General features: G+C 51.0%; 1 protein-coding gene and 1 long non-coding RNA gene across 2 annotated transcripts in view; one reads left to right on the top strand and one right to left on the bottom strand.

Annotated features, from left to right (window-relative positions):
• Window positions 1–26,198, top strand: part of LOC310702089 — a 164,446-nt gene that overhangs the window by 74,164 nt on the left and 64,084 nt on the right. The gene's annotated exons all lie outside the window — the stretch shown is intronic.
• LOC310701153 (uncharacterized protein) lies at window positions 36–25,396 on the bottom strand. Its single transcript, XM_083491523.1, has 4 exons — window positions 25,258–25,396; window positions 22,652–23,032; window positions 19,675–19,861; window positions 36–4,519 (listed from the first exon to the last, which is right to left on the bottom strand). Exons 2-4 carry the CDS (start codon window positions 23,015–23,017, stop codon window positions 2,469–2,471), a joined length of 2,604 nt encoding a protein of 867 aa, XP_083347649.1. The 5' UTR covers window positions 23,018–23,032; window positions 25,258–25,396; the 3' UTR covers window positions 36–2,468.

Below are 26,198 nucleotides of genomic sequence, written 5' to 3'. Positions count from 1 at the left end.
GTTTTTTGGGGGGGAGGGGAAAGGCTTAAGCATAATTTTGGGAGGCAGCAAATGGTCACATTTATTTATTTATTTTTAATAATATTTATTAAGGTTTTAAAGGTTACAAAAAGAAAAAATAATAACATCATATTAAACAACATCAAAAACAACACATCATAATAAGAAAATAAAAAAATAAAAAAATACAAAAACAGAAAAATAAAGTCCATTAAAAAAATAACACATCGAATCTTCCTATAACTTATCATTCGTTAGCTTGTTTTCTTGACCTCCTCACACCTCCCTTTTTTGTATTCTAGTTTGGTTAACTATTTCAGCAAATCCTTTCCATCTTTTACAATTTTTGTCCTGTAATTTATCTTAATATGATATAACTTTACTTTCCCTCGTTTCACCAATTAACAGTCTATTTTTTCCTAATCCTTTATAACATTTCTGCTAAAACCACATAAGTTCATTCCAATATCTTTCTAACATTCATTAATTTTACAATGTTTCTGTAAATAGTCTTTAAATTTCTTCCAATCTTCTTCCACCAACTCTTCTCCCTGGTCTCGGATTCTGCCAGTTCCATATAGTCCATCACCTTCATCTGCCATTCTTCCCTGGTGGGTAGATCTTGTGTCGCAAATGGTCACATTTAAGAACTGTGGAATCGGTTATCTGTCACATGAGAAACAAGGCCTGATTCCCGACCCCACCCCTTAATCCTCTCTAGCTATTTAATGATCCATCAACCCAGATGGAACTAAAAATATTCCTAGTTCCCCGAATTCCTGTCAAAACTTTCTCTACTATTTTGAACACATCAGATGAATTGATTCAATTCAATATTCATAAGCATGGAAATGAAAATGCTCCCCTAAGTTTCCTTGGTTGTCCACTTCCAATCTCAGCTCTTGGCAGACTGTTTCTGAACTGGGAGGCATTGGCTGGTTTCTGTCACCTGACAGCTGGAGGTTTCCAGAGAGAGAGTGCAGAGTGCTGAGGAACCAGACTTCAGCTAGAGTTCAACAACACAGGTGCTTGCTATATGCAATTTGGAGACAAAGAATCCTTTATTTTCAGTCAGATTCAGAATTATTTCCTGTCTTCTTACCTATGAATTACATTTCTGTTCCACACTCCCCTTATCAAGCCCACCACAAGATATATTGCTTTCACGCACACAGCAACCCTGCGAGGGAGGTTTTGCATAAAGATGGTGACCAGCTTTAAGTCGCCCAATCGTCTTCACGACTGAGGAGGGATTTGAATTGTCCCCGGCATGTGTGGACCTAGATCCTTGGACTCCAGCTCCCATGAGCCCCAGCCAGCATGGCCAACGGCTAAAGAAGACGTGAGTTGCAATATCACATCATCTGGAGGGGCCACAGGTTACCCAACAGGTCTGTTTTCAGCGCCTTGACCTTCTCCAGGCGCAGCTGCCCTTAGAACTCCCTTGTACTGGATATGCTTTGTCCTGTAGTGCCTCTGCAGGTTGGCCTTCTTCAGGACGGAGAGGGCCTCACCACAAATGAGGCACACGGGCATGCCTTTCAGCTCCACAAAGAAACAGTCGTGTGTCCATCTTTTTTGAAAATGCGGCACTCCAAATCGATCTTCCTCTTGTGCAAACATTGATTGTGTCCAGAAACAGACAATTAGACAGATGGAGCTGTTCTAATATGGGAGTCCTATGCTGCCTATAGCCAGCCCTGTTCAGCAAAGTGTCTGCAGCTCTTTGAGCCATTGAAGTTTCTGAGCTCTTTTTAAAGGTAGCCCCAGGTAGAGTGTGTTAAAGTAACTCCTATGCAATGTGGCACCAGACTGCTTTCTTTTTTTGTAATTATGTTTGTTTTAAATTCTATACCTTAAATTCTCTTGATGCTTCTTTTTTTGAGAAGGGCCTCTTACGGTCACAAAGCAATGATTTTCAGTGCAGCTCCTTAACACTGATTGCGCCCTCACAAAGCCCCTTTTTGTGTGGGGATTTGGATCCAAAAAAGGAGCAGACAGGGAAAGGTTAAGCAGAATCCCACCCACCCACCCACTGCGCCACCCTTAAGTGTGCTCAGTCTTTGCCTGCTTCATGACTCCACCTTGCATGAGAAAGAAGGATGGAGCTGCAGAAAACAGGAAGTGGTCCTTCAACCGGCCAGGACATCTCACCATCACAGACAGATCCAGTCTCCTGCTGTGGAGTCAAGAGTGGCCCTGGGATGGCAGAGAGAGGAGGGGAAGGGGCCAGGGACAGAAGGAATGGCAGGGCTTCATATGCTCCCTTGGACCCCTCCCCTGACACCAAGGGGAGCTCCTCTTCTGGGGCTGAAAGCATTGGGATGGTTTGATTTTATCAGTATTGCAAGGAAGCATAGAAGGAAAGGTAAAAAACACCTATGCAGTTTATTAAAGTATCTGTGATTTTTCCCGTGTGAGTTCGTTGATGTGTTCTAAGTGCTCCATATTCCACATTCAATACATTTTCATGGTTTCTCCCCTGTATGAGTTCGTTGGTGTATTCTAAGTTTCCCACTTTCACTGAAACTCTTTCCACATTCAAAACATTTAAATGGTTTCTCCCCTGTATGAGTTCGTTGGTGTACTCTAAGGCTCCCACTTGTACTGAAGCTCTTTCCACATTCCATACATTTAAATGGTTTCTCCCCTGTGTGAGTTCGTTGGTGTCTTCTAAGTGATCCCCTATCACTGAAGCTCTTTCCACATTCAATACATTTATATGGTTTTTCCCCTGTGTGAGTTCGTTGGTGTATTCTAAGTGATCCCCTATCACTGAAGCTCTTTCCACATTCCATACATTGAAATGGTTTCTCCCTCGTGTGACTTTGTTGGTGTCTTCTAAGTTTCGAACTTGTACTGAAGCTCTTTCCACATTCAATACATTTAAATGGTTTCTCCCCTGTGTGAGTTCGTTGGTGTATTTTAAGTGATCCACTATCACTGAAGCTCTTTCCACATTCAATACATTTAAATGGTTTCTCCCCTGTGTGAGTTCGTTGGTGTATTTTAAGTGATCCACTATCACTGAAGCTCTTTCCACACTCAAAACATTCAAATGGTTTCTCCCCTGTGTGAGTTCGTTGGTGTATTCTAAGTGTTGCACTTTTGCTGAAACTCTTTCCACATTCAACACATTTAAATGGTTTCTCCCCTGTATGAGTTCGTTGGTGTATTCTAAGTGCATCATTTCGACTGAAGCTCTTTCCACATTCAATACATTCAAATGGTTTCTCCCCTGTGTGAGTTCGTTGGTGTATTCTAAGTGCTCCGCTTATGCTAAAACTCTTTCCACATTCAATACATCTAAATGGTTTCTCCCCTGTGTGAGTTCGTTGGTGTATTCTAAGTGCTCCACTATCACTGAAGCTCTTTCCACATTCCATACATTGAAATGGTTTCTCCCTCGTGTGACTTTGTTGGTGTCTTGTAAGTTTCCCACTTGTACTGAAGCTCTTTCCACATTCAATACATTTAAATGGTTTCTCCCCTGTGTGAATTCTTTGGTGTATTCTAAGTTTTCCACTATCACTGAAGCTCTTTCCACACTCAAAACATTTAAATGGTTTCTCCCCTGTGTGAGTTCGTTGGTGTATTCTAAGTGCTTCATTTTGACTGTAGCTCTTTCCACACTCAAAACATTCAAATGGTTTCTCCCCTGTGTGAATTCTTTGGTGTATTCTAAGATTTCCACTATCACTGAAGCTCTTACCACACTCCACACATTTAAATGGTTTCTCCCCTGTGTGAGTTCGTTGGTGTATTCTAAGTGATCCCCTACCACTGAAGCTCTTTCCACATTCCATACATTGAAATGGTTTCTCCCTCGTGTGACTTTGTTGGTGTCTTCTAAGTTTCCCACTTGTACTGAAGCTCTTTCCACATTCAATACATTTAAATGGTTTCTCCCCTGTGTGAGTTCGTTGGTGTATTCTAAGTGCTGCGCTTTGGCTGAAACTCTTTCCACATTCAACACATTCAAATGGTTTCTCCCCTGTGTGAGTTCGTTGGTGTATTCTAAGTGCTGCGCTTTGGCTGAAACTCTTTCCACATTCAACACATTTAAATGGTTTCTCCCCTGTATGAGTTCGTTGGTGTATTCTAAGTATATCATTTCGACTGAAGCTCTTTCCACATTCAATACATTCAAATGGTTTCTCCCCTGTGTGAGTTCGTTGGTGTATTCTAAGTGCTCCACTTATGCTAAAACTCTTTCCACATTCAATACATCTAAATGATTTCTCCCCTGTGTGAGTTTGTTGGTGTATCCTAAGTGCTCCACTATCACTGAAGCTCTTTCCACACTCAAAACATTCAAATGGTTTCTCCCCTGTGTGAATTCGTTGGTGCATTCTAAGTTTTCCACTTTCACTGAAGCTCTTTCTACATGCCGTACATTCAAATAGTTTCTCTCCTTTGCGACTTTTTTGTTGTATCCTCAATTTCTTTGTTTCCCCCGATAAATTCTCATGTGGCTTCATAGAATTCTGACTTTCATCTTCCTCACCTGTTTGAGAGTCTGGGAGGAAAGAGAATCCTGTTAGAGTTTCAAGAAAGACAAAAAGGGGAGCTGAACACATGTCAATCCCAATCTGCACCTTCTCTCATTTTAACACCTTCATTCTCCGCTATCCTCTGTAGGTTCCAAATTTTACGAAAGCTGATGAGACAGTGGCAAGAGCAAAACATGATCACTCTATTCAAACTTAATAAGGCAGCATCGTTTTATAATACAGATCTATGCTGGAACTAGTTTATTAGACACATCTCTATTTTTATTTCTCAAGTGAATGATCTCAGGCTCGAGTAACAGTGTCTCCTTCGTGAAATAAGTAAAACTTAAGTGCTACATTAAACTGTAAAAATATTGCAATATATTGGAACCTAAGAAGAGCCTGCTGGATTAGGCAAAGGCCCACCTAGTCCAGCATCCTCTTCTCACAGAGGCCAACCAGATGCCTGTGGGAAACCGGCAAGCAGGACTGGAGCACAAGAGTCTTCTCTGCCTTCCGGTGCTTTCCAGAAACTAGTATTAAGAAGCGTTATTTGTGAAGAGAATCAGAACTTACAGGGTTAAACAGTTCTGAGTGACGTCTCACATTCTGAGGCGTGGCTATGTTCACAGAGGGGAGTGTTTCTCTGTGTGTTTTTTTTTTCTTTTGCTTTTGCGGCAAGGCAGCAAGATGTGCTGTCAGGGAACTGCCATCGGAGGAACCGGTGGTGAAAGGGATCATGCAGGCTGGGAGAGACTCAGCAGCTGAAGCAGGAACCAGCAGAGGGAGAGGTGGGTCTCTGGTGGAAGGGCTCACGCAGGCTGGGAGAGACTCAGCAGCTGAAGCAGGAAATAGCAAGGGGAGAGGTGGATCTCTGAGGGAAAGCGAGCAGGGGGGAGGGCTCAGGGACTCTTCCAGCGAGAGCAGTGGGGGGGTATCTGAAGCTCCCATAGGGAGACCCACTCCTCGCCGGAAACTGTCACGCCGTGAGTCCAGAAGACGTGTTTCCGTTAAGGAGCTTTTATGCTGGAAACGATTCCGAAAGCAACCACTGTCGGAATCTGCAAGTGACTAGAGCAGCCATGTCTGAGGGGCTCTGTCACAGACAGAAGTTTGTGGGCTCGAACAAACTCTGAGGGATTACGATTTTACGCACAAGCAGCTCATCATCCCATCACAGCATTCCGACAGTGTTTGTAAGCTGTTTGTGCAGGAGAAGGCATCATGAGCGACCCAGCCGGAACCGGGCAGGCAGGAGCTGGAGCAGGGCCAAGCCTGGAGGAGAGCTACCGGGCGTTGGAGATCCAGCTGGCGCTGCAGACGGCAAGGCTAGAGAAGGGCTCAGGATGCAGACAAAAGGGGAAAAGCCACCCAGTTCCCCAGAAAGGTACCAGGATTGGTGCAGAAGTTTGGGGGGGACCCCAAGGACTACCATGCCTTTAGAACAGAGATGCAATATGCCCTCAATGTGCAGTTTGATGAATTCCCTGACGAGGAATCGCGAGTGGCTTACGTGATTGGGCACCTTGAAAAGGGAGCACGGGATTGGGTGAGACCCATGATGGCAACGAATAGTGCCATCCTAAAGGACACAATGAAGTTCTTTCGTGCCATGGATCTGATGTTTTCCAGCGATATTGAGCAGGGAGTGGTACGCAGGCAGCTAATGGCTTGCAAACAGGGGAGCCGATCTGTCCGTGAGTACTGGACTGAGTTCACCAAGCTGGTTCACAGATTGGGGTGGGACTTATCGGCGGAACCCATTCAGATGCTATTTGAAGAAGGGCTGGCTCCGGTGGTGAAAGATGAACTGGCCAGGGGTCCCAGGGCGGATTCTATGGATCAGCTGAGCAAATCTGCGCTGACCATAGGAGCGCGCCAGGAGGCGAGAGGTTTGGAGAGGCGGGAAGGGAAGGGGGAACGTTGGAAGGAGTTCCGCATTCCAGACATTCCAGAAACAACTTTCCCGCCGGCAGAGCCGATGGAAATCGGAACAGCGCGTGCGCACGCAGTTTCAAAGCCCAGTGAAGGGGGAAAGAAGGAGGGAAAGGGCGCCCGGAAATGCTATCTCTGCCAACAGCCAGGTCACTTTGCCCGAGTCTGCCCCCAGAGGAAGGAATGGCAAGGGATGGTGGGAGCTGTTGAGGGTAGAGAGGAGGAGAAACCGGAGCAAGTAAAAGCCAACGCCTGGTTGCCACCGTCGGGGCACAGCAACCAGGCCAAAGAGCAGTGAAAGTGCCCACGCCAGAACCTCCTAAACCTGCCTTAGTGATTGAAGTGTCGCTAGAGCTGCAAAACGGATACCCCTTAAAGATAAAGGCGCTGTTGGATTCAGGCAGCTCCTGCAATTTCATAAGCAAGGAGTTTGCAGCTGAACACCAGATACAGACTATCCCTTTAAGCAACCCCCTGCAGGTGACCACGATCGATGGCAGGGAGTTGTTGGGAGGAGAAGTCAGCTTGCAGACCGTCCCAATGATAATGAAGGTGGCAAGGCACACCGAACTGATAGCTTTTAATGTGGCCACCTTGGGAGGAGCCCCTATTATTTTGGGGATGAGCTGGCTAGCGTTACATGATCCGCTGGTGGGCTGGCATCAGAGAGTGGTTTCCTTTAGTTCAGCACATTGCTTAGAACACTGCAAAGGGGGAAAGGGTTCAGCAGGGGCCCATGCCACCCTAGCAGGGACGGAAGTAATGGAGAAAGTGAAGGTACCACGACAATACGCAGATCTCAGCGACGTGTTCAGCGAGAAGGAAGCTGACCAACTACCCCCGCATAGACCCTTTGACTGTCAAATCAATTTACTCCCTGGGGCACAGCTTCCTGTAGGCAAGTTGTACGCCATGTCAGACAGAGAAATGCAGGAGCTAAGGGAGTTCATTGACAAGAACCTGAAGAGAGGTTTCATCAGAGAGTCCAGAGCGGTGGGAGGTAGCCCAGTGTTTTTTGTGGATAAAAAAAACACGGACAAGCCGAGACTGGTGTGTGACTTCAGGGGGTTAAACGCAGTGTCAGAACCATTGGCTTTCCCAATGCCCCGGATTGACGACATTTTGACCAGGGTGCGGAAGGGAAAGATTTTTACAAAGCTGGACCTAAGGGGGGCGTACAATCTGATACGTATAAGGAAAGGGGATGAATGGAAAACCACCATGTTCACCCCTTTAGGGGCATTTGAATACTTAGTTATGCCATTTGGATTACAAGCAGGGTCGGCGTGCTTCCAAGCTTTTATGAACCACGTACTGGGGCTTTTACTGTACAAGAATTGTGTGGCCTTCCTAGATGACGTGTTGGTGTATTCTGAGAATGAGGAGCAACATGTAAGAGACGTCAGAGAAGTGTTGAGCAGGCTGCAGGCCAACCGGTTGTGGGTGAAACTGGAGAAGTGTCAGTTTCACACCAAGGAGGTGGAGTTTCTGGGGTACCGCCTGTCAGACAAGGGATTGGCCATGGATCCCGGCAAGGTCCAGGCAGTGCTGGAATGGAAAACACCCAAAACAAAGAAGGATTTGCAGAGGTTTCTAGGGTTTGGGAACTTTTATCGTAAGTTCATTCGAAACTTTGCCCACCTGACGGACTGTCTCAGCAGTAAGAAGAAATTCGTTTGGACTGAGGAGGTGGAGCGAGCCTTTGAGGAACTGAAAAGGGCCTTCGCCTCGGAGGAACAACTTCTGCATGTGGACTTACAAAAAAAGATGAGGGTCGAAACAGACGCATCAGACAGAGCCATAGGGGCGGTGCTTCTTCTGCAGCCAGGGAAGGAGGGGTCAGAGTGGAGACCGTGTGCCTTTTTTTCGCGGAAACTGAACAAATCCGAGAGGAATTACACGGTGTATGACCGAGAACTTCTTGCTATTCATGAGGCTTTCCGGAAATGGAGGCACCTGCTAATTGGTGCACAACATAAGGTGCAAGTGTGCACTGACCACAAGAACCTAGAGTATTGGAGAACGGCACGAGTGCTCAACCAACGGCAGTTGAGATGGGCTCAGGAGTTCTCCAAATTTAACTTTGAGATTTGTTACGTGCCAGGCCCAGAGAACGTTAGGGCGGACGCTCTCTCACGCAAACCTGAATATTTGGAGGGGAATGTTCGAGACGTCTGAAGATGAAGAGGATTCTTTTCAGGGTTTTACCTCCTCACCACCCAGAGGAGAGGGAACGGGAGGGGGTGAAGGGGGCCCTGGAGGGGAGGTGGATGTCAGGGAACTGCCATCGGAGGAACCGGTGGTGAAAGGGATCATGCAGGCTGGGAGAGACTCAGCAGCTGAAGCAGGAACCAGCAGAGGGAGAGGTGGGTCTCTGGTGGAAGGGCTCACGCAGGCTGGGAGAGACTCAGCAGCTGAAGCAGGAACTAGCAAGGGGAGAGGTGGATCTCTGAGGGAAAGCGAGCAGGGGGGAGGGCTCAGGGACTCTTCCAGCGAGAGCAGTGGGGGGGTATCTGAAGCTCCCATAGGGAGACCCACTCCTCGCCGGAAACTGTCACGCAGTGAGTCCAGAAGACGTGTTTCCGTTAAGGAGCTTTTATGCTGGAAACGATTCCGAAAGCAACCACTGTCGGAATCTGCAAGTGACTAGAGCAGCCATGTCTGAGGGGCTCTGTCACAGACAGAAGTTTGTGGGCTTGAACAAACTCTGAGGGATTACGATTTTACGCACAAGCAGCTCATCATCCCATCACATGTGCGCTCTTTCGCCGGGCTGATTTATGATGTTTTTCTACACGATTAAAGACTGTTGGAGATAAGCAAGAAAGCTTGCGTGCAGTCTGATTTATTACACACACATTCCAACAGTTTTCTACCGCTGCGACGACTCTGCTACAGGAAGCTGATGGAGAGCTATCCACGGGAGTCCAGTGGGGCGCAGGGAAGCGTGCTGGACTCCATCCAAAAGCCACAGGTTATGGAGGTCAGCCAAGCGTTTGAAACTGTTGCCAAGTCATGCAGGTGTGTGTGAAAGCCAGCTGAGGGGAAGCTGAAGCCAGCTGGAGTCCTGCCTAATGTTTGAGGCAGTGAAGCTCACTGGGAGGATCGGATCTCCGAGGACCGGGTGCGGGAGGAGCTGCTGCTGTTACGTGAGTACGCTCAGCCCCGGGGGAGAAGATGGCAGACAGCTATGAATTGTACGCCATCCCGTTCGAAAAATTGAACGGAAAGAATTGGGAGGAGTGGAGTAGGAAGCTGAAGGCATGGCTGGTAGCCAAGGGTCTGTGGGAGGCAGTCCAAGGGCCTCCACAGCAAGCGGCGGCTGGTGCTTCGGCAGCAGATATTGCAACTGCCCATGCTTCGCAGAGAAAAAATCACAAAGCCCTGGGAGCTATCGTGCTCGGTTTGGAGGGTTCGCAGCTACCTTTGGTAGAGGGGCTGGAGACTGCTCATGAGGCTTACCAGGCACTAGAAAGAGTGCACCACAGGACCACAGCTGGGGCAAAGATCCACACTACCAGACGCTTGTTTGAGATGAAGCTGCATCCAGGTGATAGCATCAGACAGCATGTAACTGAGATGCTCTCTGTTTTCAACTAGTTGAGGCTGTTGCAAGTTAACTTTTCTGAGGAACTGCAAGTTTATATTTTGCTCAGCTCTTTGGACAAAAGTTATGACAATTTGTGTCTAACTTTGGAATCGATGAATTCCGCAGATCTTACTCTGGCGTATGTGACAGGACGCTTGAGTGACGAACAGGAACGCCGTGTCAGAGAGGGCCGAGCTGGCACAGGGAGCCCATCTGGTTGCAGGGGGGGGGGCAGGCCAGCGGAAGGCACAGTTCAGGCTTTTTCCACTCGTCAATGTTTTGTCTGTGGTTCAGTTAACCATCTGCGTAGATCCTGTCCGCAGAGAGCCAGAGAGGCCGGGCAGGATGTCTTCAAGGTCGTTTCCCATGGCAGCCAGTCCAGGAGAGGAGACCAGCGTGGGAAAGCGAAGGGAGGACGTGACTCAGGGAGTGAAGACGGTCCTTATCACCTAACTGCCTCCATGGCAACACTTAAGGACAACTCCAGAGAGGACAGAATGATGCGCTGGGTCATTGACTCTGGAGCCAGCCATCACCTGATAACAGCGACACCTGGTGTCGAAATGTGGAACTGCAGAGCTGTTTCACGTATTTGCTGATGGGTCACAGAGGCCTTTGTCTAATGTGGCAAATGTTTTTGTTTCTTTCTTGCAGGCAGAGCTGGAGGTCTACGTTGTGCCTGAGATGAAACACTGTCTTTTATCTGTATCTTGTCTCTTACAGGAGGGGTACAAGGTTTGCTTTGAAAATGATGTCTGTTCTATTTCCAGGGGTGGGAGACAACTAATCAGTGTTGCATGTCAGAACAATCTCTTTGTTCTGGAGAAACCTCTGGAGGATGAGGGGGACGCTGAGGGAGCACAGGCGAAGTGTGCAAACGTTCCCACTCATGATTCATGTGCTCACTTGTGGCACAAAAGAATGTCACATGGCTCTTGGGAAGATATCCAAAAGTTGCCCCAGTACACAGCAGGGTGCAGGATAAAAACATGTGACCGATCCCTAGATTGTAGGGCATGCAGAAAGGCAAAGGTAAAAGGGTGCAGTTATCCCAGAAAAGAGAGGGTAACAACAAAACCGTTTGTGATGGCCTGGGATTCCGATTCGGAGGATGAAACAGAGGAATCCCAGCCTGCACAAGAGTCCCCGCCTCCAGGGCCGGCTGAACTGGGGCAAGGCCTAGATGCTGAAGAACCTGCACCTGTGGCAGTGCATCAGGAGCTGGCCCCAGGTGAAACCCTTCTGGCCCCAGAGAGGCTTGACGACTCAGTGGCCACAGGTGAGCCTCCTCCAGGGCCCAGTAACCCTTCGGCCTCTCCTGATCTGCAGAGGCTTAGGGCAGAGAGGCGAAGGGAACTGGTTGCCCCCAGGAGGAGTGCTCGCCTTAAGGCCAGAGGAGGCGGGGCTCCTGGGGGCCGGGACCGCCCCTGGCCTTAGAAGAGGATAAAAGCCCAGTCAGCCCGGCCCCAGGTTGCGGGAGCAACGTCGTTGTTGGCTTCGGACCTTCCTGTGTTCCTGATCCCTGCTCGGCTTCCTGTTCCTGACTATCCGGTACTCCTGTTCCCTGCTCGGCCTCCTGTTCCCGACCATCCGGTGTTCCTGTTCCCTGCACAGCCTCCTGTTCCAGCGTACCTGTTCCCCGCCCGGCTCTCTGCCTCGGACCTTGCCCCTCTTCGTGTGGACTCTGCTACACCCAAGGTACCTTACCCCCGGGACCAGCACAGTTTGCTCCCGCCACACCCGCACTCCCCCTTCGTAGGGGTGCGTTCGGGAAGAGCCAGAGGCCATGGCTGAACAGGCGGCTACACTGGTGGCTTTGGCCCAGGAGAACCAGGCCTTGACTCACACCGTGCAGCAGCTCAGCGACACGGTTGTGGCACTTCAGCAACGTTTGGAAGCCCTACCGGCTCCTGGGGCCGACGCCCCGGCTCCGGGCAAGTACCCAGTGGCTTTGCCTGAGAAATTTGATGGAGCCCCGGCCAGCTTTCCCATGTTCCTGGCCCAGGCCAAGCTGTATATTCAGGGGCGAGCCCGGAACTTTCCTGACGACCGCACCAAGGTGCACTTTTTGATTAGTTTGTTAAAGGACCAGGCGGCCAAGTGGGCGTTGCCGCTACTCAGGCAAGACTCCCCCTTGCTGGCAGACTATACGGGGTTTTGCAATCGTTTGGAGGCCGCGTTCGGCAACCCCCAGAAAGAGAGTCAAGCCAACCGGGCGATTCGGCGTTTGAAACAGGGCAAGTCCACGGTGGCCACATATACCACGGAGTTTCGGCTGTTGGCACAGGACTTGACCTGGAATGACTCGGCACTGCGGGACCAGTATCTCGAAGGGCTTTCGGACGAGGTACTGGACCAGTTGGCCACAATGGAACGCCCCACCACGCTGGACACTCTCATTCAACGGAGTCTACAAATAGACGACCGGTTGGAGGATCGTCGTCAGGCCCGGGGTCGCCGACACTCCCAGTTCACGGCACCAGCTTTTTCCGGCAGCCCCACGGTCACAACTGGTTTAACGGAGGAGCCTATGCAGCTCGGGGCAGTGCGGCCACGCCTTTCCCCCGCAGAGAAGGCGCGGCGTCGGGAGGGAAATCTCTGTCTTTACTGTGGCGGAAGTGGACACTTCGCTCGGTCCTGCCCTGAGAAACGCCAGCCGCAGGGAAACCGCCAACCCCAGTAGCTGATGGCCCTAGCTACCGGGGGTCCCAAACCGTACAGAATGGGCCCGCACCAATGGACTTGCAACATCTTATGGTTTCGGTACGTTTATACCCTCCAGGGGGGCCCTGGATCCTCACCCATGCTTTGGTAGATTCAGGGGCAACCCGCTCCTATATGGACGCTGCTTTTGCCACCCATCATCAGGTGCCACTTCGGAACAAGCCAGTACCGATCCAGGTGGAAGCGATTGACGGACGACTTCTGCGTTCAGGTGCTGTCACTCAGGAGACCCAGCCCCTGGTCCTGTGTCTCCAGCAGCACCGGGAGTTGCGAACTTTGGACATTGCTTCTATGCCCCGCTTCCCCCTGGTGCTCGGGATGGACTGGCTGGAAGCCCACAACGTTCAGATTGACTGGGTCAAACGGACCGTGCACTTCCCAGACCCATGTTCCCATGCTCAATCCGGAACGCTGGCGGCCGCGCCCTCAGAGGAGGCAGCACCCACGCTCCCAGCCGTGTACCAGGACTACCAGGACGTGTTCGAGGAACGGGGGGCAGACCAGCTGCCGCCGCATCGGCCTTTTGACTGCGGCATAGACCTCCAACCCGGAGCGCCTTTACCAGTGAGTCGCTTATATTCCCTAACAGAGCCAGAGCGCGAGGCTTTGCAGGACTTCTTGCGCAAGAACCTGGAGCGTGGGTTCATTAGGCCTTCCACCTCGCCTACCGCGGCACCAGTGCTTTTCGTTAAGAAGAAATGTGGGGAACTCCGCCCTTGCCATGATTACCGAGCCCTGAACAAAATTACCGTCCCAGACCGGTACCCCTTACCCCTTATCTCGGAGCTGCTGGAGCGGGTGCAAGGGGCACAGGTGTTCACCAAGCTGGACCTCCGAGGGGCCTACAACTTGATTCGGATCCGAGCCGGGGATGAGTGGAAGACAGCGTTTGGGACCCGGTACGGGCAGTTCGAATATTTGGTTATGCCTTTCGGTTTGTGCAACGCGCCTGCGGTGTTCCAACGCTACATCAACCACGTGTTTCAGGACTTGTTAGACAAGTACGTGGTGGTGTATTTGGATGACATACTGATTTACTCCCGTGACCCGGCTCACCATGAGGGACATGTCCGGACCGTGCTGCAGCGCTTGCGTGAGCACCGTTTGTACGCAAAGCTCAGCAAGTGCGAGTTCCATCAGCGGACTGTGGACTTCCTTGGTCACCGGCTCTCTCCAGATGGGGTGCAAATGGACCCGGGGAAGGTGACAGCGGTTCGAGAATGGGCGGCACCCCGGAACCGCAAGGACCTACAGCGTTTCCTGGGGTTCGCCAATTACTACCGGACCTTCATCGCTGATTATGCTCATCGCACCACCCCGTTGACCCGGCTACTGCGCCCAAAGACGCCGTTTTCCTGGGACAAGGAGGCAGAGGAGGCGTTTCAGGGGTTGAAGGCCTGTTTCCAGAGGGCACCAATCTTACAACATCCTGACCCCTCTCGACCTTTTGTGGTGGAGACCGACGCCTCCAGTACGGCTCTCGGTGCCGTCTTGTCTCAACAGATTGGGCCTGAAGCGCCACTCTTACCCTGTGCCTTCTATTCCCGCCAGCTCCTACCAGCGGAGCGTAACTATACTGTGTGGGAGCGGGAACTACTGGCCATCAAGGTAGCCTTTGAGGTCTGGCACCACCATCTTGAGGGGGCACGACATCCGGTGGAGGTGAGAACCGACCACCGGAACCTGGAGTACCTCCAGACCACCCGCAAGCTGAACCAAAGACAGATCCGGTGGGCGTTGTTCTTTTCCCGGTTCCAGTTCCGGATCCGCTACATCCCTAGCTCTCAGAATCAGAAGGCGGATGCCCTGTCCCGGAAACCTGAAGACAACGCAGACACGGTACAGCAAGCAGAACCCACCACGATCCTACCTCCGGCTGCATTCCTGGCCACCCAGGAGGCGCAGCCACTGCAGGTTCGGGTGCGGGAACAGCAGCGGGTCGACGCTTGGGCCCAGGATCGGCTCCGGGAGCTGGCTGAAGGGTCCAGCCCACAGTATCCGGGACTGGTCCTGCTTCAGGGCCTTCTGCTGCATCACGGTCGTCTGTACATCCCGCCAGGGCCACTACGGCTGGAGGTTCTCCGGATGGCCCATGATGCCCCAGCAGCGGGGCACTTTGGACGGTATCGGACCACCCATCTGGTCAGTCGAGAGTTTTGGTGGCCCCGCCTGAAGGCTGACGTGGCTCGCTACGTTGCTGGTTGTGATGTCTGCCGGCGCGCCAAGGGACCTACCGGGCGACCCCCCGGCCTACTTCAGCCATTGCCAGTTCCACCGCGTCCTTGGCACACGGTTTCATTGGACTTTATAGTGGACTTACCCTCGTCTCGTGGCTGTACCTGCCTTCTGGTTTTCTCCGACCATTTCACCAAGATGGTGCACTGCGCTCCCTGTCCATCTGTACCCACAGCCAAGGAAACTGCTCAGCTGTACCTTCAGCATGTCTTCCGCTTGCATGGCCTACCTGAGCGTGTGGTGTCCGACCGGGGCGTTCAGTTCACATCCCGGTTCTGGCGAGCATTACACCAGACCCTCGGGACAGAGGTCTGCCTCTCGTCAGCCTACCACCCACAGACCGATGGCCAGACGGAACGGGCGAACGCGGTGCTGGAGCAGTACCTCCGGTGTTACTGCAGCTACCAGCAGGATGACTGGGTCGACCACCTGGCATTGGCAGAGTTCGCCTATAACAACGCGGTGAATGTGTCCACCCAGCAGACCCCGTTCCAGGCCAGTTATGGTTATCATCCACGGCTGTTTCCAGAGGTGCTGCCGGCGTCCGCGGTCCCGGCGGTGACGGAGTGGCTTCAAGAGCTCCAGTCCCAGCAACAGCTTTTGGTGGAGCAACTGCACCAGGCCAAGGAAGCGTACAAAGCCCAGGCCGACCGCCACCGCCAGGTGGGGCCGGAACTTCGCGTCGGTGACCTGGTTTGGCTCTCCACTCGCCACCTCCACCCCTCTCGACCTTCGCGGAAGTTGGACGCCCGCTTCACCGGCCCGTTCCCTATCGTAGACCAAGTCTCCCCTGTGGCATTTCGTCTCCGGTTACCCGCAACCCTGAAGGTTCACCCGGTCTTCCACAGGTCCCTTTTGAGTCCGGTGGCCCCACCCGACGAGTTCCACCCGAACCGTCCCCGACCGCAGCCAGTGTTGGTTCAGGGAGAGCCTGAGTACGAGGTGGAACGCATCCTGGACTCCCGATACCGCAGGGGAAAGCTGCAGTATCTCATTGACTGGAAGGGGTACGGACCGGAGGACCGTTCCTGGGAACCAGCGGCCAACGTCCACGCACCTGCCTGCCTCCGAGAGTTCCATGCGTCGTACCCCGGCAAGCCGGGTCCGGACCCTCGGTTGAGGGGGGGGCCTGGGAGGGGGGATGGTGTGATGGCCTGGGATTCCGATTCGGAGGATGAAACAGAGGAATCCCAGCCTGCACAAGAGTCCCCGCCTCCAGGGCCGGCTGAACTGGGGCAAGGCCTAGATGCTGAAGAACCTGCACCTGTGGCAGTGCATCAGGAGCTGGCCCCAGGTGAAACCCTTCTGGCCCCAGAGAGGCTTGACGACTCAGTGGCCACAGGTGAGCCTCCTCCAGGGCCCAGTAACCCTTCGGCCTCTCCTGATCTGCAGAGGCTTAGGGCAGAGAGGCGAAGGGAACTGGTTGCCCCCAGGAGGAGTGCTCGCCTTAAGGCCAGAGGAGGCGGGGCTCCTGGGGGCCGGGACCGCCCCTGGCCTTAGAAGAGGATAAAAGCCCAGTCAGCCCGGCCCCAGGTTGCGGGAGCAACGTCGTTGTTGGCTTCGGACCTTCCTGTGTTCCTGATCCCTGCTCGGCTTCCTGTTCCTGACTATCCGGTACTCCTGTTCCCTGCTCGGCCTCCTGTTCCCGACCATCCGGTGTTCCTGTTCCCTGCACAGCCTCCTGTTCCAGCGTACCTGTTCCCCGCCCGGCTCTCTGCCTCGGACCTTGCCCCTCTTCGTGTGGACTCTGCTACACCCAAGGTACCTTACCCCCGGGACCAGCACACCGTTTGAGCTTGTGCACACAGACCTTTTGGGGCCCATGCCAAAGCCGAGTCTGGGCGGGGCCAGGTTTGTGCTGACGCTGACTGATGATTTTAGCCAAAATGGCTGGTGCTTCTCGCTGAGAACGAAAGGCGAGGCAGTGCAACTGATCAAAGATTGGGTTGTGGCAGTGGAACTATGGTTCTCCACCAAAGTGCAGGGGTTCAAGAGTGACCGAGGTGCAGAGTTTACTGGGTCCGCTCTGCAGTTTCTTCCGTCAGAAGGGGATACGTCACAAGGTGACGGGTGCTACTTCTCCTCAGGAGAGGGGCGTGGCGGAGCTCAGGAGTAAAGCTCTGGCTCAAGCAACAGAGATTCTACTGTGTGACTCCAGTTTGCCTCAGAGTTTTTGGAGCGAGGCTTGGAGGGCAGCCAATTTCACGATGAACAGGTCCTACAATTCAGTGGTAGGTAACACCCCGTATTTCTTGCTCCACGGAATGAAGCCAAAGCTGCATTTCTTCCGTGTGTTTGGTTCACAGGCCTGGGTGCCTGTGCCAAAGGCTCAACGAAAGAAAGGTGACCCGAGGTTCCAGAAAATGATCTTCTGTGGATATGAACCTGCGACAAAGGGGTGGAGGTTTGCATATCCAGAAGGTGACAAGACCAAGCTTCTGATCAGTAAACATGCTGAGTTCTGTGAGCAGAATGGTTGGTCAAGGATCCATGCGAGTCCTGACGTTCTCTCAGAATGTCTGTCTGATTCTGAGGAGAGAGCCAGAGGCTGAACCTGTTACTGAGGACCAAGTCTCTGAACAGGGTCAATAACAGGTTTGGGCATCTCCACAGGTTGTTAAAAGAGAGCCCAAGAGTGAGCCTTCGTCTCCTGTTAGCAAAGTGCAGAAGGCTCAAAGATGTAGTAAGTCAGAGGGGGAGTCTTCTGATGTAGAGGACACACTTGCTGGCCCCAGTGGGTCAGAAGGAGCACCTGGGATTGTGCTCAGATGGTCCACTCACACCACAAAGGGAGTTCCACCTGAGAGGTTTCAGGTCACCAGCGCGTGGGTTGGTTTCGCACAGTGCAAACCTGGGAGTTTTGAGGAGGTTCAACGGTTGCCTGAGACAAATGCCAGAAAGGGGCGAGAGGCAATGCAAAGGGAGTTGAACTCAAAGAGGTCTGTAGATGTGTGTTCACAGTTTCCCTCAGGATGCGAGACGAGAGGGGGTATGAAGAGAATCAGAACTTACAGAGTTAAACAGTTCTGAGTGACGTTTCACATTCTGAGGCGTGGCTATGTTCACAGAGGGGAGTTTCTCTGTGTGTTTTTTTTTCTTTCGCTTTTGCGGCGAGGCAGCAAGATGTGCGCTCTTTCGCCAGGCTGATTTATGATGTTTTTCTACACGATTAAAGACTGTTGGAGATAAGCAAGAAAGCTTGTGTGCAGTCTGATTTATTACACACACATTGCAAGTTTTCTACCGCTGCGACGACTCTGCTACAGGAAGCTGACGGAGAGCTATCCACGGGAGTCCAGTGGGGCGCAGGGAAGCGTGCCGGACTCCATCCAAAAGCCACATTATTGCCTAGGACCGCGAGGGCAGAGCAGAGACGTCAGTTTTATCCTTTTTTTCAAGCTATCCAAGTTGCTGGCTCTCACTGTCTCCTGTAGGATGGATTCCATAGATGAACTACGCTTCTGTTGATTCATCTTTTGCAGCCCTTAAAGGCTGAGAGATGTATTATGGCCTAAGCTTTTGTGGGCTGCAGTCTGACAAAGTGGACTCTTGACCAGGAAAGCTGGTGCCACTATAAACCTCTGAGTCTCTTTGTTGGCTTTGTGTACTTATTTTGAAATTTGCACCAAGGTTGTACCACAGTGTCTCCATGGAAGCTTAGGGACAGACAAAATTACAGGGTGTCAGCTCCGTGAATCTCAAGCCTCTCGTGCCTCCGCTGACAGAGCCTGAGAACGCAAGAGATGGGATTCGGTTGGAATGTGAAGCAGGGGAGGAGCAGCCAAGCTGCAGCAGGAGCAAAGAACAAGGAGCAGGAAGAGGGGGTGACGGGGGGGGCACAGACTGTTATCTCCAGTTTGAGCTCTGACACAGAGCCCCCGAAATAGCCTGTTCAAAAAATCGTAGGCTCAAGAGAATCTGCGAGAAGAGGGGAAAAGAAAGCCAAAGTGGGGGTTTCTTTGCTGGAGGACTCGGCAACTGCAAGCTGGGATGAACAGGCCGAAGACTGAGCTCCAAAGTTATTTATGAGTTTGAGATAATTACTACTGGAGTTGTCTCATGTCTGTGCGGGAGAACCAAGCCTTTACACAGGGGCGCTAAAATTATTATCCCACTCACTCACTCTCACAAACAACCCCAGTCTGTAAGATTGGCAATTTTACACAATTTGCTTATAATACCAGACGCTCTTGGACTTTATATGCCCAATCCTAATTGCAGAGCCTCCAGCCCCAGGAATTGTGTATCATGATAACGGGTCCTTTGTCCCTTAAGCCCACCAAACTGGGGAGGTGCATGCATCTATTGTGTTTTGATGCTGGTGGAATGTATGATTCTGACCCTGTCTATAAAAAATAAGAATAATAGAAACAATTTGTGTACATTAATTATAAATAATTAAGGGAAACATTTCCATCCCACTTCACCCATTTTTCAGGATTGGTGTGCAACATCATTATCATCAATTATTCCTGCCGTGGAAATAACACCTAAGATTTCAAAGCCTGGAGGAAGAAAATCTGCCCCCTCTACTTTAGGAAAAGGATTCAAGAAACAAAGAGCTGCTTCGGAGAAGGCCTCACCCCTTCCTTCTTCCTGTCAGGAACTTCCTTCCATTTGTCTCCTCTCCATCTTTTCCTCTTTCTCCCTCCACCATCCATGTATCCCTGTCCCCAGTTCCTCTCCCCTGGAACTCACCAGATTTCTCTAAGGGTCCTGGGAGGGAATGCTCAGAGGTTGTGGGGAGGGATGCGGGAGACAGCCTGACCAGGTCAACCGTCCATCTTCCTCCTTCCATCCTGGCCAGGGTTGCAGGTTCAGTCTCAGCTAGGTTTGCAGGTTCAGCTTCCTGAGGAGTGCAGAATCCAGAGCAAGTTGCAGCTTCCTGGGAGGGAGGGAAGAAGAAGCCAAGGGAGTCTGAGAGCCCCTGCAGGGATTCTCCTGCCCAAGACATTCCGCTGTCCCTGGAGAAGCCCCAATTGGGCACCCCCTTCCCAAGGGACCCCACGCATTTTCGAACACCTTTGGCAATTCTTTTCACCTGCCTGTCCCACCTCCCTTCCTAAGGCTGGCATGTTATGCACATTAGTGACCTGAGAGTAGATCCCTTGGAACTTAAGAGTTAACTTGCAAAGGATTGCTCTGAATACATGGGTGGCCCTTGCATGGAGAAGGAGGAAGCCCCTTGCTTGCATCAGGATCCCTTAGGAGAGGCAGTGGATCCGCCCACTCGTCCCTCTTCCCTCGCTGCCGCCTCCTCTGGCCTCCTGCCCTGCAAACACCCTTTGCTCTTGTTCCTCAGGGGAGAGAAGCGGCTGAGGGAAAGAACCTTCAAACCCATCCATTTCCTCCTCTGCTCCCCCTCCTGTCCTTTTGGGAAACAGGAACTTTGGTCAGGAGTAAACAACTTAGATGGCAAGTTTGCAAGATAAGCACTTTAAAGCACTGCTTGTTCCTACTATATGTGTGTCTGTGTGTGTTTGGACCTAGAGGACAACATACATGTTTACACCACGTGATTCCTTAAAGAGGGCGATTCTTTAAAACCGAAGGCCATTTCTACGAAATGGAAGACTTCCGAAGGCAGCCTTTTACAGGGAAATTGTTGATAGTTGGCTGGATGGTTACGTGAGAGCCGGTTGAAGTTAAATCCTTCGAAGACAGAGGTCCTCTTGCTGGGGCGGGACGATATGGGATCGAGGGGGCAACTCCCATCTCTTGCGGGGGTGCAATTGGTGCCAGCACCGTCCGTTAAGAGTTTGGGTGTAATCTTCGATACCTCCCTCTCTATGGAGGTGCAGATTACAGCTATAACAAAGGCGGCATTTTTTCATCTCCGCCAAGCTAAGCAGTTGGCCCCTTATCTCTCTCGCCCTGACCTAGCCACTGTGATCCATGCGACGGTCACCTCCAGACTGGATTATTGTAACTCGCTCTACGTGGGGCTGCCCTTGAGACTGACCCAGAAACTCCAGCGGGTGCAGAATGCCGCAGCGAGACTCCTTACGGGGTCCTCGCTGCGAGATCACATTCACCCGGTGCTATACCAGCTGCACTGGCTCCCGGTGGAGTATAGGATCAGGTTTAAGGTGCTGGTTTTAACCTTTAAAGCCCTATACGGCCTAGGACCCTCGTACCTACGGGACCGCCTCTCCTGGTATGCCCCACAGAGAAACCTACGCTCTGCAAATAAAAACATCCTCAAGGTCCCAGGCCTCAGAGAGGTTAGGCTGGCCTCAACTAGAGCCAGGGCCTTCTCGGCTGCGGCTCCAATCTGGTGGAATGCTCTGTCACAAGAGTCTAGGGCCCTGCGGGACCTGACATCTTTCCGCAGGGCCTGCAAGACAGAGTTGTTCCACCAGGCCTTTGGTCAGGGCGCAGCCTGACTCCCTCCTCTGGCAACCTGCACAGAATTTTGCCTAATCGGTTGCCATCAATTTGATTTTAATTAATTTTTATAATGAAATATTTTTAGAATGTGTGATTATTCAACTGTTTGATTATTTGATTGTTGTTAGCCGCCCTGAGCCCAGCTTCGGCTGGGGAGGGCGGGATATAAATAAAATTTATTATTATTATTATTATTATTATTATTATTATTAGTTTTTATTTTGTTGGAAGCTACCCAGATGGGCAGAGGTAACCCAGTCAGATAGGCAGGATGCAAATAATAATAATAATAATAATAATAATAATAATAATAATAATAATAATAATTGCTTCCTAAGCCTGTCCTAGGACACGGGTGGCGCTGTGGGTTAAACCACAGAGCCTAGGACTTGCTGATAAGAAGGTTGGCGGTTCGAATCCCCGCGACGGAGTGAGCTCCCGTTTCTCGGTCCCTGCTCCTGCCAACCTAGTAGTTCGAAAACACATCAAAGTGCAAGTAGATAAATAGGTACCGCTTTGACAGGAAGGTAAGCAGCGTTCCCGTGCACTGCTCTGGTTCGCAAGAAGCGGCTTAGTCATGCTGGCCACATGACCCGGAAGCTGTACGCCGGCTCCCTCGCCAGTAAAGTGAGATGAGCGCTGCAACCCCAGAGTCGGCCACGACTGGACCTAATGGTCAGGGGCCCTTTACCTTTTTAAGCCTGTCCTGATTGGCATGCTGATCACAGACACTGTCCAAACAACCCCTTTGAATGCAACAGGGCTTCCTATTTTTACTGCTATCAGTGGGAACAGTCAAACCACGAAGCCACTGATCAACCAGAGTTTCCTGTTTTCACGAAGCAGAGTTTGAAGTTAGCTTAATATCCCAGCTTATTCCAAAGCTGCCAGCTGCAGTTTCCTGGTTTGGGCAAAATGGAAAGTTTGTTAGCTATGGCTCATAAGAGATTGCCTGGTTTCATCACAGTTCCCCATCAGGGCCGGCCCAATCATGAGGTAAGCTGGGACAATTAGGTCAGGAGGGAGATGCAGGGAGAGATGGGACCAGCACGTTCCCAGCTCCCCTGTTTGTTAGCCTTGCTGCCAGTGCAGGACCACAGCTGGTAAATTTGTACAGCTACCCATTTAGAAAGTTTGGTCTAGCAAGCCTTTTTAAAGTGGATTAGAGAGAAAGTGCAGGGGGGAGGAATATTCACCACCATAGCTAAACAGAACCTCCATGTCTAGAGGCAGTGGACCTGTGACCTCCAGGTGCTGGAACCCCAGGTGAGAGGAGGGCATTTACCTTTCCCAGAAGCCCCTCAGTGTCTGGGAGCAGGGTCTGGTCTGTCCCCCCTGCTCTCCCACTGGGCCACCGACTGGCATCCGCAGCTCCCCTGAAGGAGAGGACACCATCCCCAGAGTGGGGAGAACTGGGAGCCTGTGGGGTTTCCCACCCTGAACGAGGGGGTTGCATTGTCTTCAGGAAATCCTGCTTCTGGGCATCCCAGTGCTGCTGTGGCTGCCCCTCCTCTGGCTCCTGCTTAATTTGACATAAATCTGCCCGATGCAGAAGATCCCTGATGGTCCCAACTTGGCCGGCAGGAGGTTTCTTTCCTTTAGACTCCAGTCTCTCCCTTTGAATGGGTCTCCTGGGTCCCTGCTCTTCCATTTTTATGCCACCCTGCTGGAAAAGAAATAAACACAAAGTAAAATAAAACCCAAGAATAAAAACAAAAGCACATTTTTTAACCATTAGCCAGTTTTTGAAATATATTATTACTCTTTCTATTTCTAATCAAAAAAATGTTCAGGATGTGAATGACAATCATTATGTCACCCAAACGCCTCCACCCAGGGACGAGGGGAAGTTATCCAAAGACTTGGGGAAACATCAAGGTTTATGGAAGTACAAATAATATTTGGGGGGGGGGGGAGGACCAAGGCAGTGGGAGCAAAATCCAAAAACAACCCAGTGAGAGGACTGAGCATGTTCAGTGGACAGGGAATGCTGATTCTGGCTGCAACTTCTAGCATGTTGGAAAGGCAGCAACAGATCTTTGTATATGATTAAGGCTGCGACAGACCCACCTAACATTGAAAGTACATGGCTTCACCCAAGAAATCCTGCCAGCTGCAGTTTGTTAGGGGTGTTGAGAACTGTAGCAATAAACTACAGGTCCTGTGGTTCTCTGGGGGAAGCCACATGCTTTAAATGTATGGTATCTGCACAGCCTAAGAACAAAAGGAAGATCCAAAATATTTTAAATTTGATGGTCATAAACTCTCTTGACTGAAGACACTCTAACTTGCAGTCCATTGGCTGCATATGGCTTGCCAAGCCTCAGGGTGTGTCCTGCTAATCCCTGCCGTTTCCATCTCCTGATCTGATCATAGGATGAAGATCTCTGTCTGTCCTGGAGAGAAAGATGCCTAAGGGGCCCTTGGAGAGATTTTTTAAACTCCAATTTCACCACAAAGCAGCACAGTGCTGAAATGGGGTAAAAGCCCTGATCTGGAAATAAATGATCCCTCTGGCTGCTCTTTAAAGAGGATTTCTAAAGAACAATCTGAAGGGTATTTTTTCTTAGAACTCATTGCTAATTCAGAAGGGTCTTCTTGTGCTCTTATTTCTCCTCCAGCCCAGCACTGGGGTTGGAAGGTCTAAACATGCTGATTGTGTTTGCAAGACTTGTATGTATGCTAGATGGCATGTCTGGTGAGTGTGGGCAGCACCTCTGGTGAGTGTGTGCATGTGACTTTATGGTCTGCATCTCTTTTCTGTGTGCGCATGCATGTGCATACATTGGCCACAAAGCTCACTGGAATGTGGCCTCCAGAATCAATGCAGCTTTAAGCCCATAAATGTTCCGTTCCTCCTGCTCTATAGGAAAGAACAATCAAATCTGAGACTATCAGGAGGAGAGAACTCCTGGATCTACAGAGTTAATGTTCTCAACATCCTATGGACACAAACTGCAATGAGATTTTCCTTTAATTGCTTTGAGATATTTTCCCTTAAAAATATGAAGCAGCATAGAAATGAAATGAGTAATAATCTGAACATGAATAATCTGAACATAGAATCCTCCTTTCCTCTGCCTTCTCAAATCTGGCACTCACTTCAACCCTCAGCCTTCATTTGCCTTAATGAGGACACCTTGGGACAAGATCAGATGTATTCTCTGGAGTATAGATCTATTAGCTGTTTTAATTGCCGTGCCAGATCAACAGAACCTCCATGTGTAGGCACAGTGTACCTTGATTTGGGGCAGGCAAAAGAAGCCATTTCCTTGCTAAATGAATCTGATGGACATCATTGCCACAAGATGCGGTGATGGTGGTGGCAAAGAGAGCTTTCAAAGGCGATCAGACTAATTCACCAAGGAGGGCGATAGATTTATCAATGGCACTGGCAGAGGAAGGGGGGGCAGGAGTAGTGGCCTGCAAAGGGTGTCAGGGGGCTGCAGGGTGAGAGGGACACCTCCTTGTTGCACTGCTCTTCCATTTCCCCCCTGCCTCCCCTTCCCTCTCCCCCGTGGGGAGGACCGTGGAAGAGGACGGGGAGGAACAGGGAGAGGGACGGCAAAAGCCACAGGTACGCCGCTGATCATCGGACGACTATATGCATCGTCCATCGCGGAGCAGCAGCTGCCTTGGACCCCTCATTCTGGCCCTTGAGCTCAGGACTGAAGGGAGCAGCTCCCCAGGGTCTCCGGCAGGATCCGTGCCAGCCTGAGCCAGAGATGTTTGCCCCTGTGCCCTCCTGCAGATGCCCTGCCCCTCAGCTGCGCCCCTTCCCCTTCCTGCCTGGTTGGGGAGCGCCCTGCAGCCTCTGACTCCACTCGGGGCCTGATCCTGCCAGGCCCATCTGCTCTCCTCCTCCTCCTCCCCCCCCCCCGCCTCCTGCACCTCGGACTCCTCGCTCCGTCCCTGCACCGGAATCCGGCTCCTCTCCGGGGAAACTCGCCAGGCCACGGGCCGCTGCTCCTCCGCTCTCCTCGGCGGGGGACAGGAAAGTGCAGCCGCTCTCGAGTCCCCCTGGCTGGCCCCGTTTCCTGTCTCTCTGAGCATCGGAGCTCGCTGGCTGTGGGTTGGGCCCTGGGAGGCTGCGAGGCTGGATGCGCCCCCTTGCGCTGTCCCTCAAAATTTATTGTATCATTGGAATCTACCTGGCATCTTATATGCTATCCAGAATGTTGCACCTGTCCCGGGGCAGTCTACTCTACAGGATACCTAACAATCCGGGATAGCAGCGGGAAATGGCACTGGAATAAGGGAATTTCCCGCAAAAAAAGGGAAGGTTGACAGCTATGCCTGCAGCCCGAATGGGTAGCTGGAGGAGGCAGTCCAGTTCCCAGCTCTGCTGGTTGGGATCATGCAATCACTTAGCTCCAGCAACCGACCTTTCCAAACCCTCCAACATTTCTCTGATGAAAATAGGAACATCCCATTCCATAAATATAATTTTCCTATTTATACACCGCATATCTTATTACGTTGTCCCAGCCACTCTGGGCAGTTTCCAACATATATAAAAAACATAATAAAACATTAAACATTAAAAACATTAAAAAACTTTCCTATACAAGATTGCCTTCAGAGGTTGGATAACTCCATTCTCTAATTCTAAACAGTGGCACTTGGAGGGTTTCTCTTTCCCTGCTTTTTCATTCACTGCCTCTGGTCTCCTGCATCAATTTAGCAGAGGAGCGGAGCGCTTTTGGCTTTCATACTTTTCCACTCCCCACCCCACCCCCAATATAACCAAAAGCACAATATAACCAAAAACACACACACCATTTGGGAGTGAGGACCAAAAAAATAAAATTGTTTTATTTATTTTATTACTT

This window comes from Podarcis liolepis, assembly GCF_965112155.1.
Source record: "Podarcis liolepis genome assembly, chromosome: 2".
Lineage (NCBI taxonomy): Eukaryota > Metazoa > Chordata > Lepidosauria > Squamata > Lacertidae > Podarcis > Podarcis liolepis.
The sequence above is the reverse complement of the archived record's forward strand: the minus strand, read 5'-3'. Positions and strand labels throughout refer to the sequence as shown.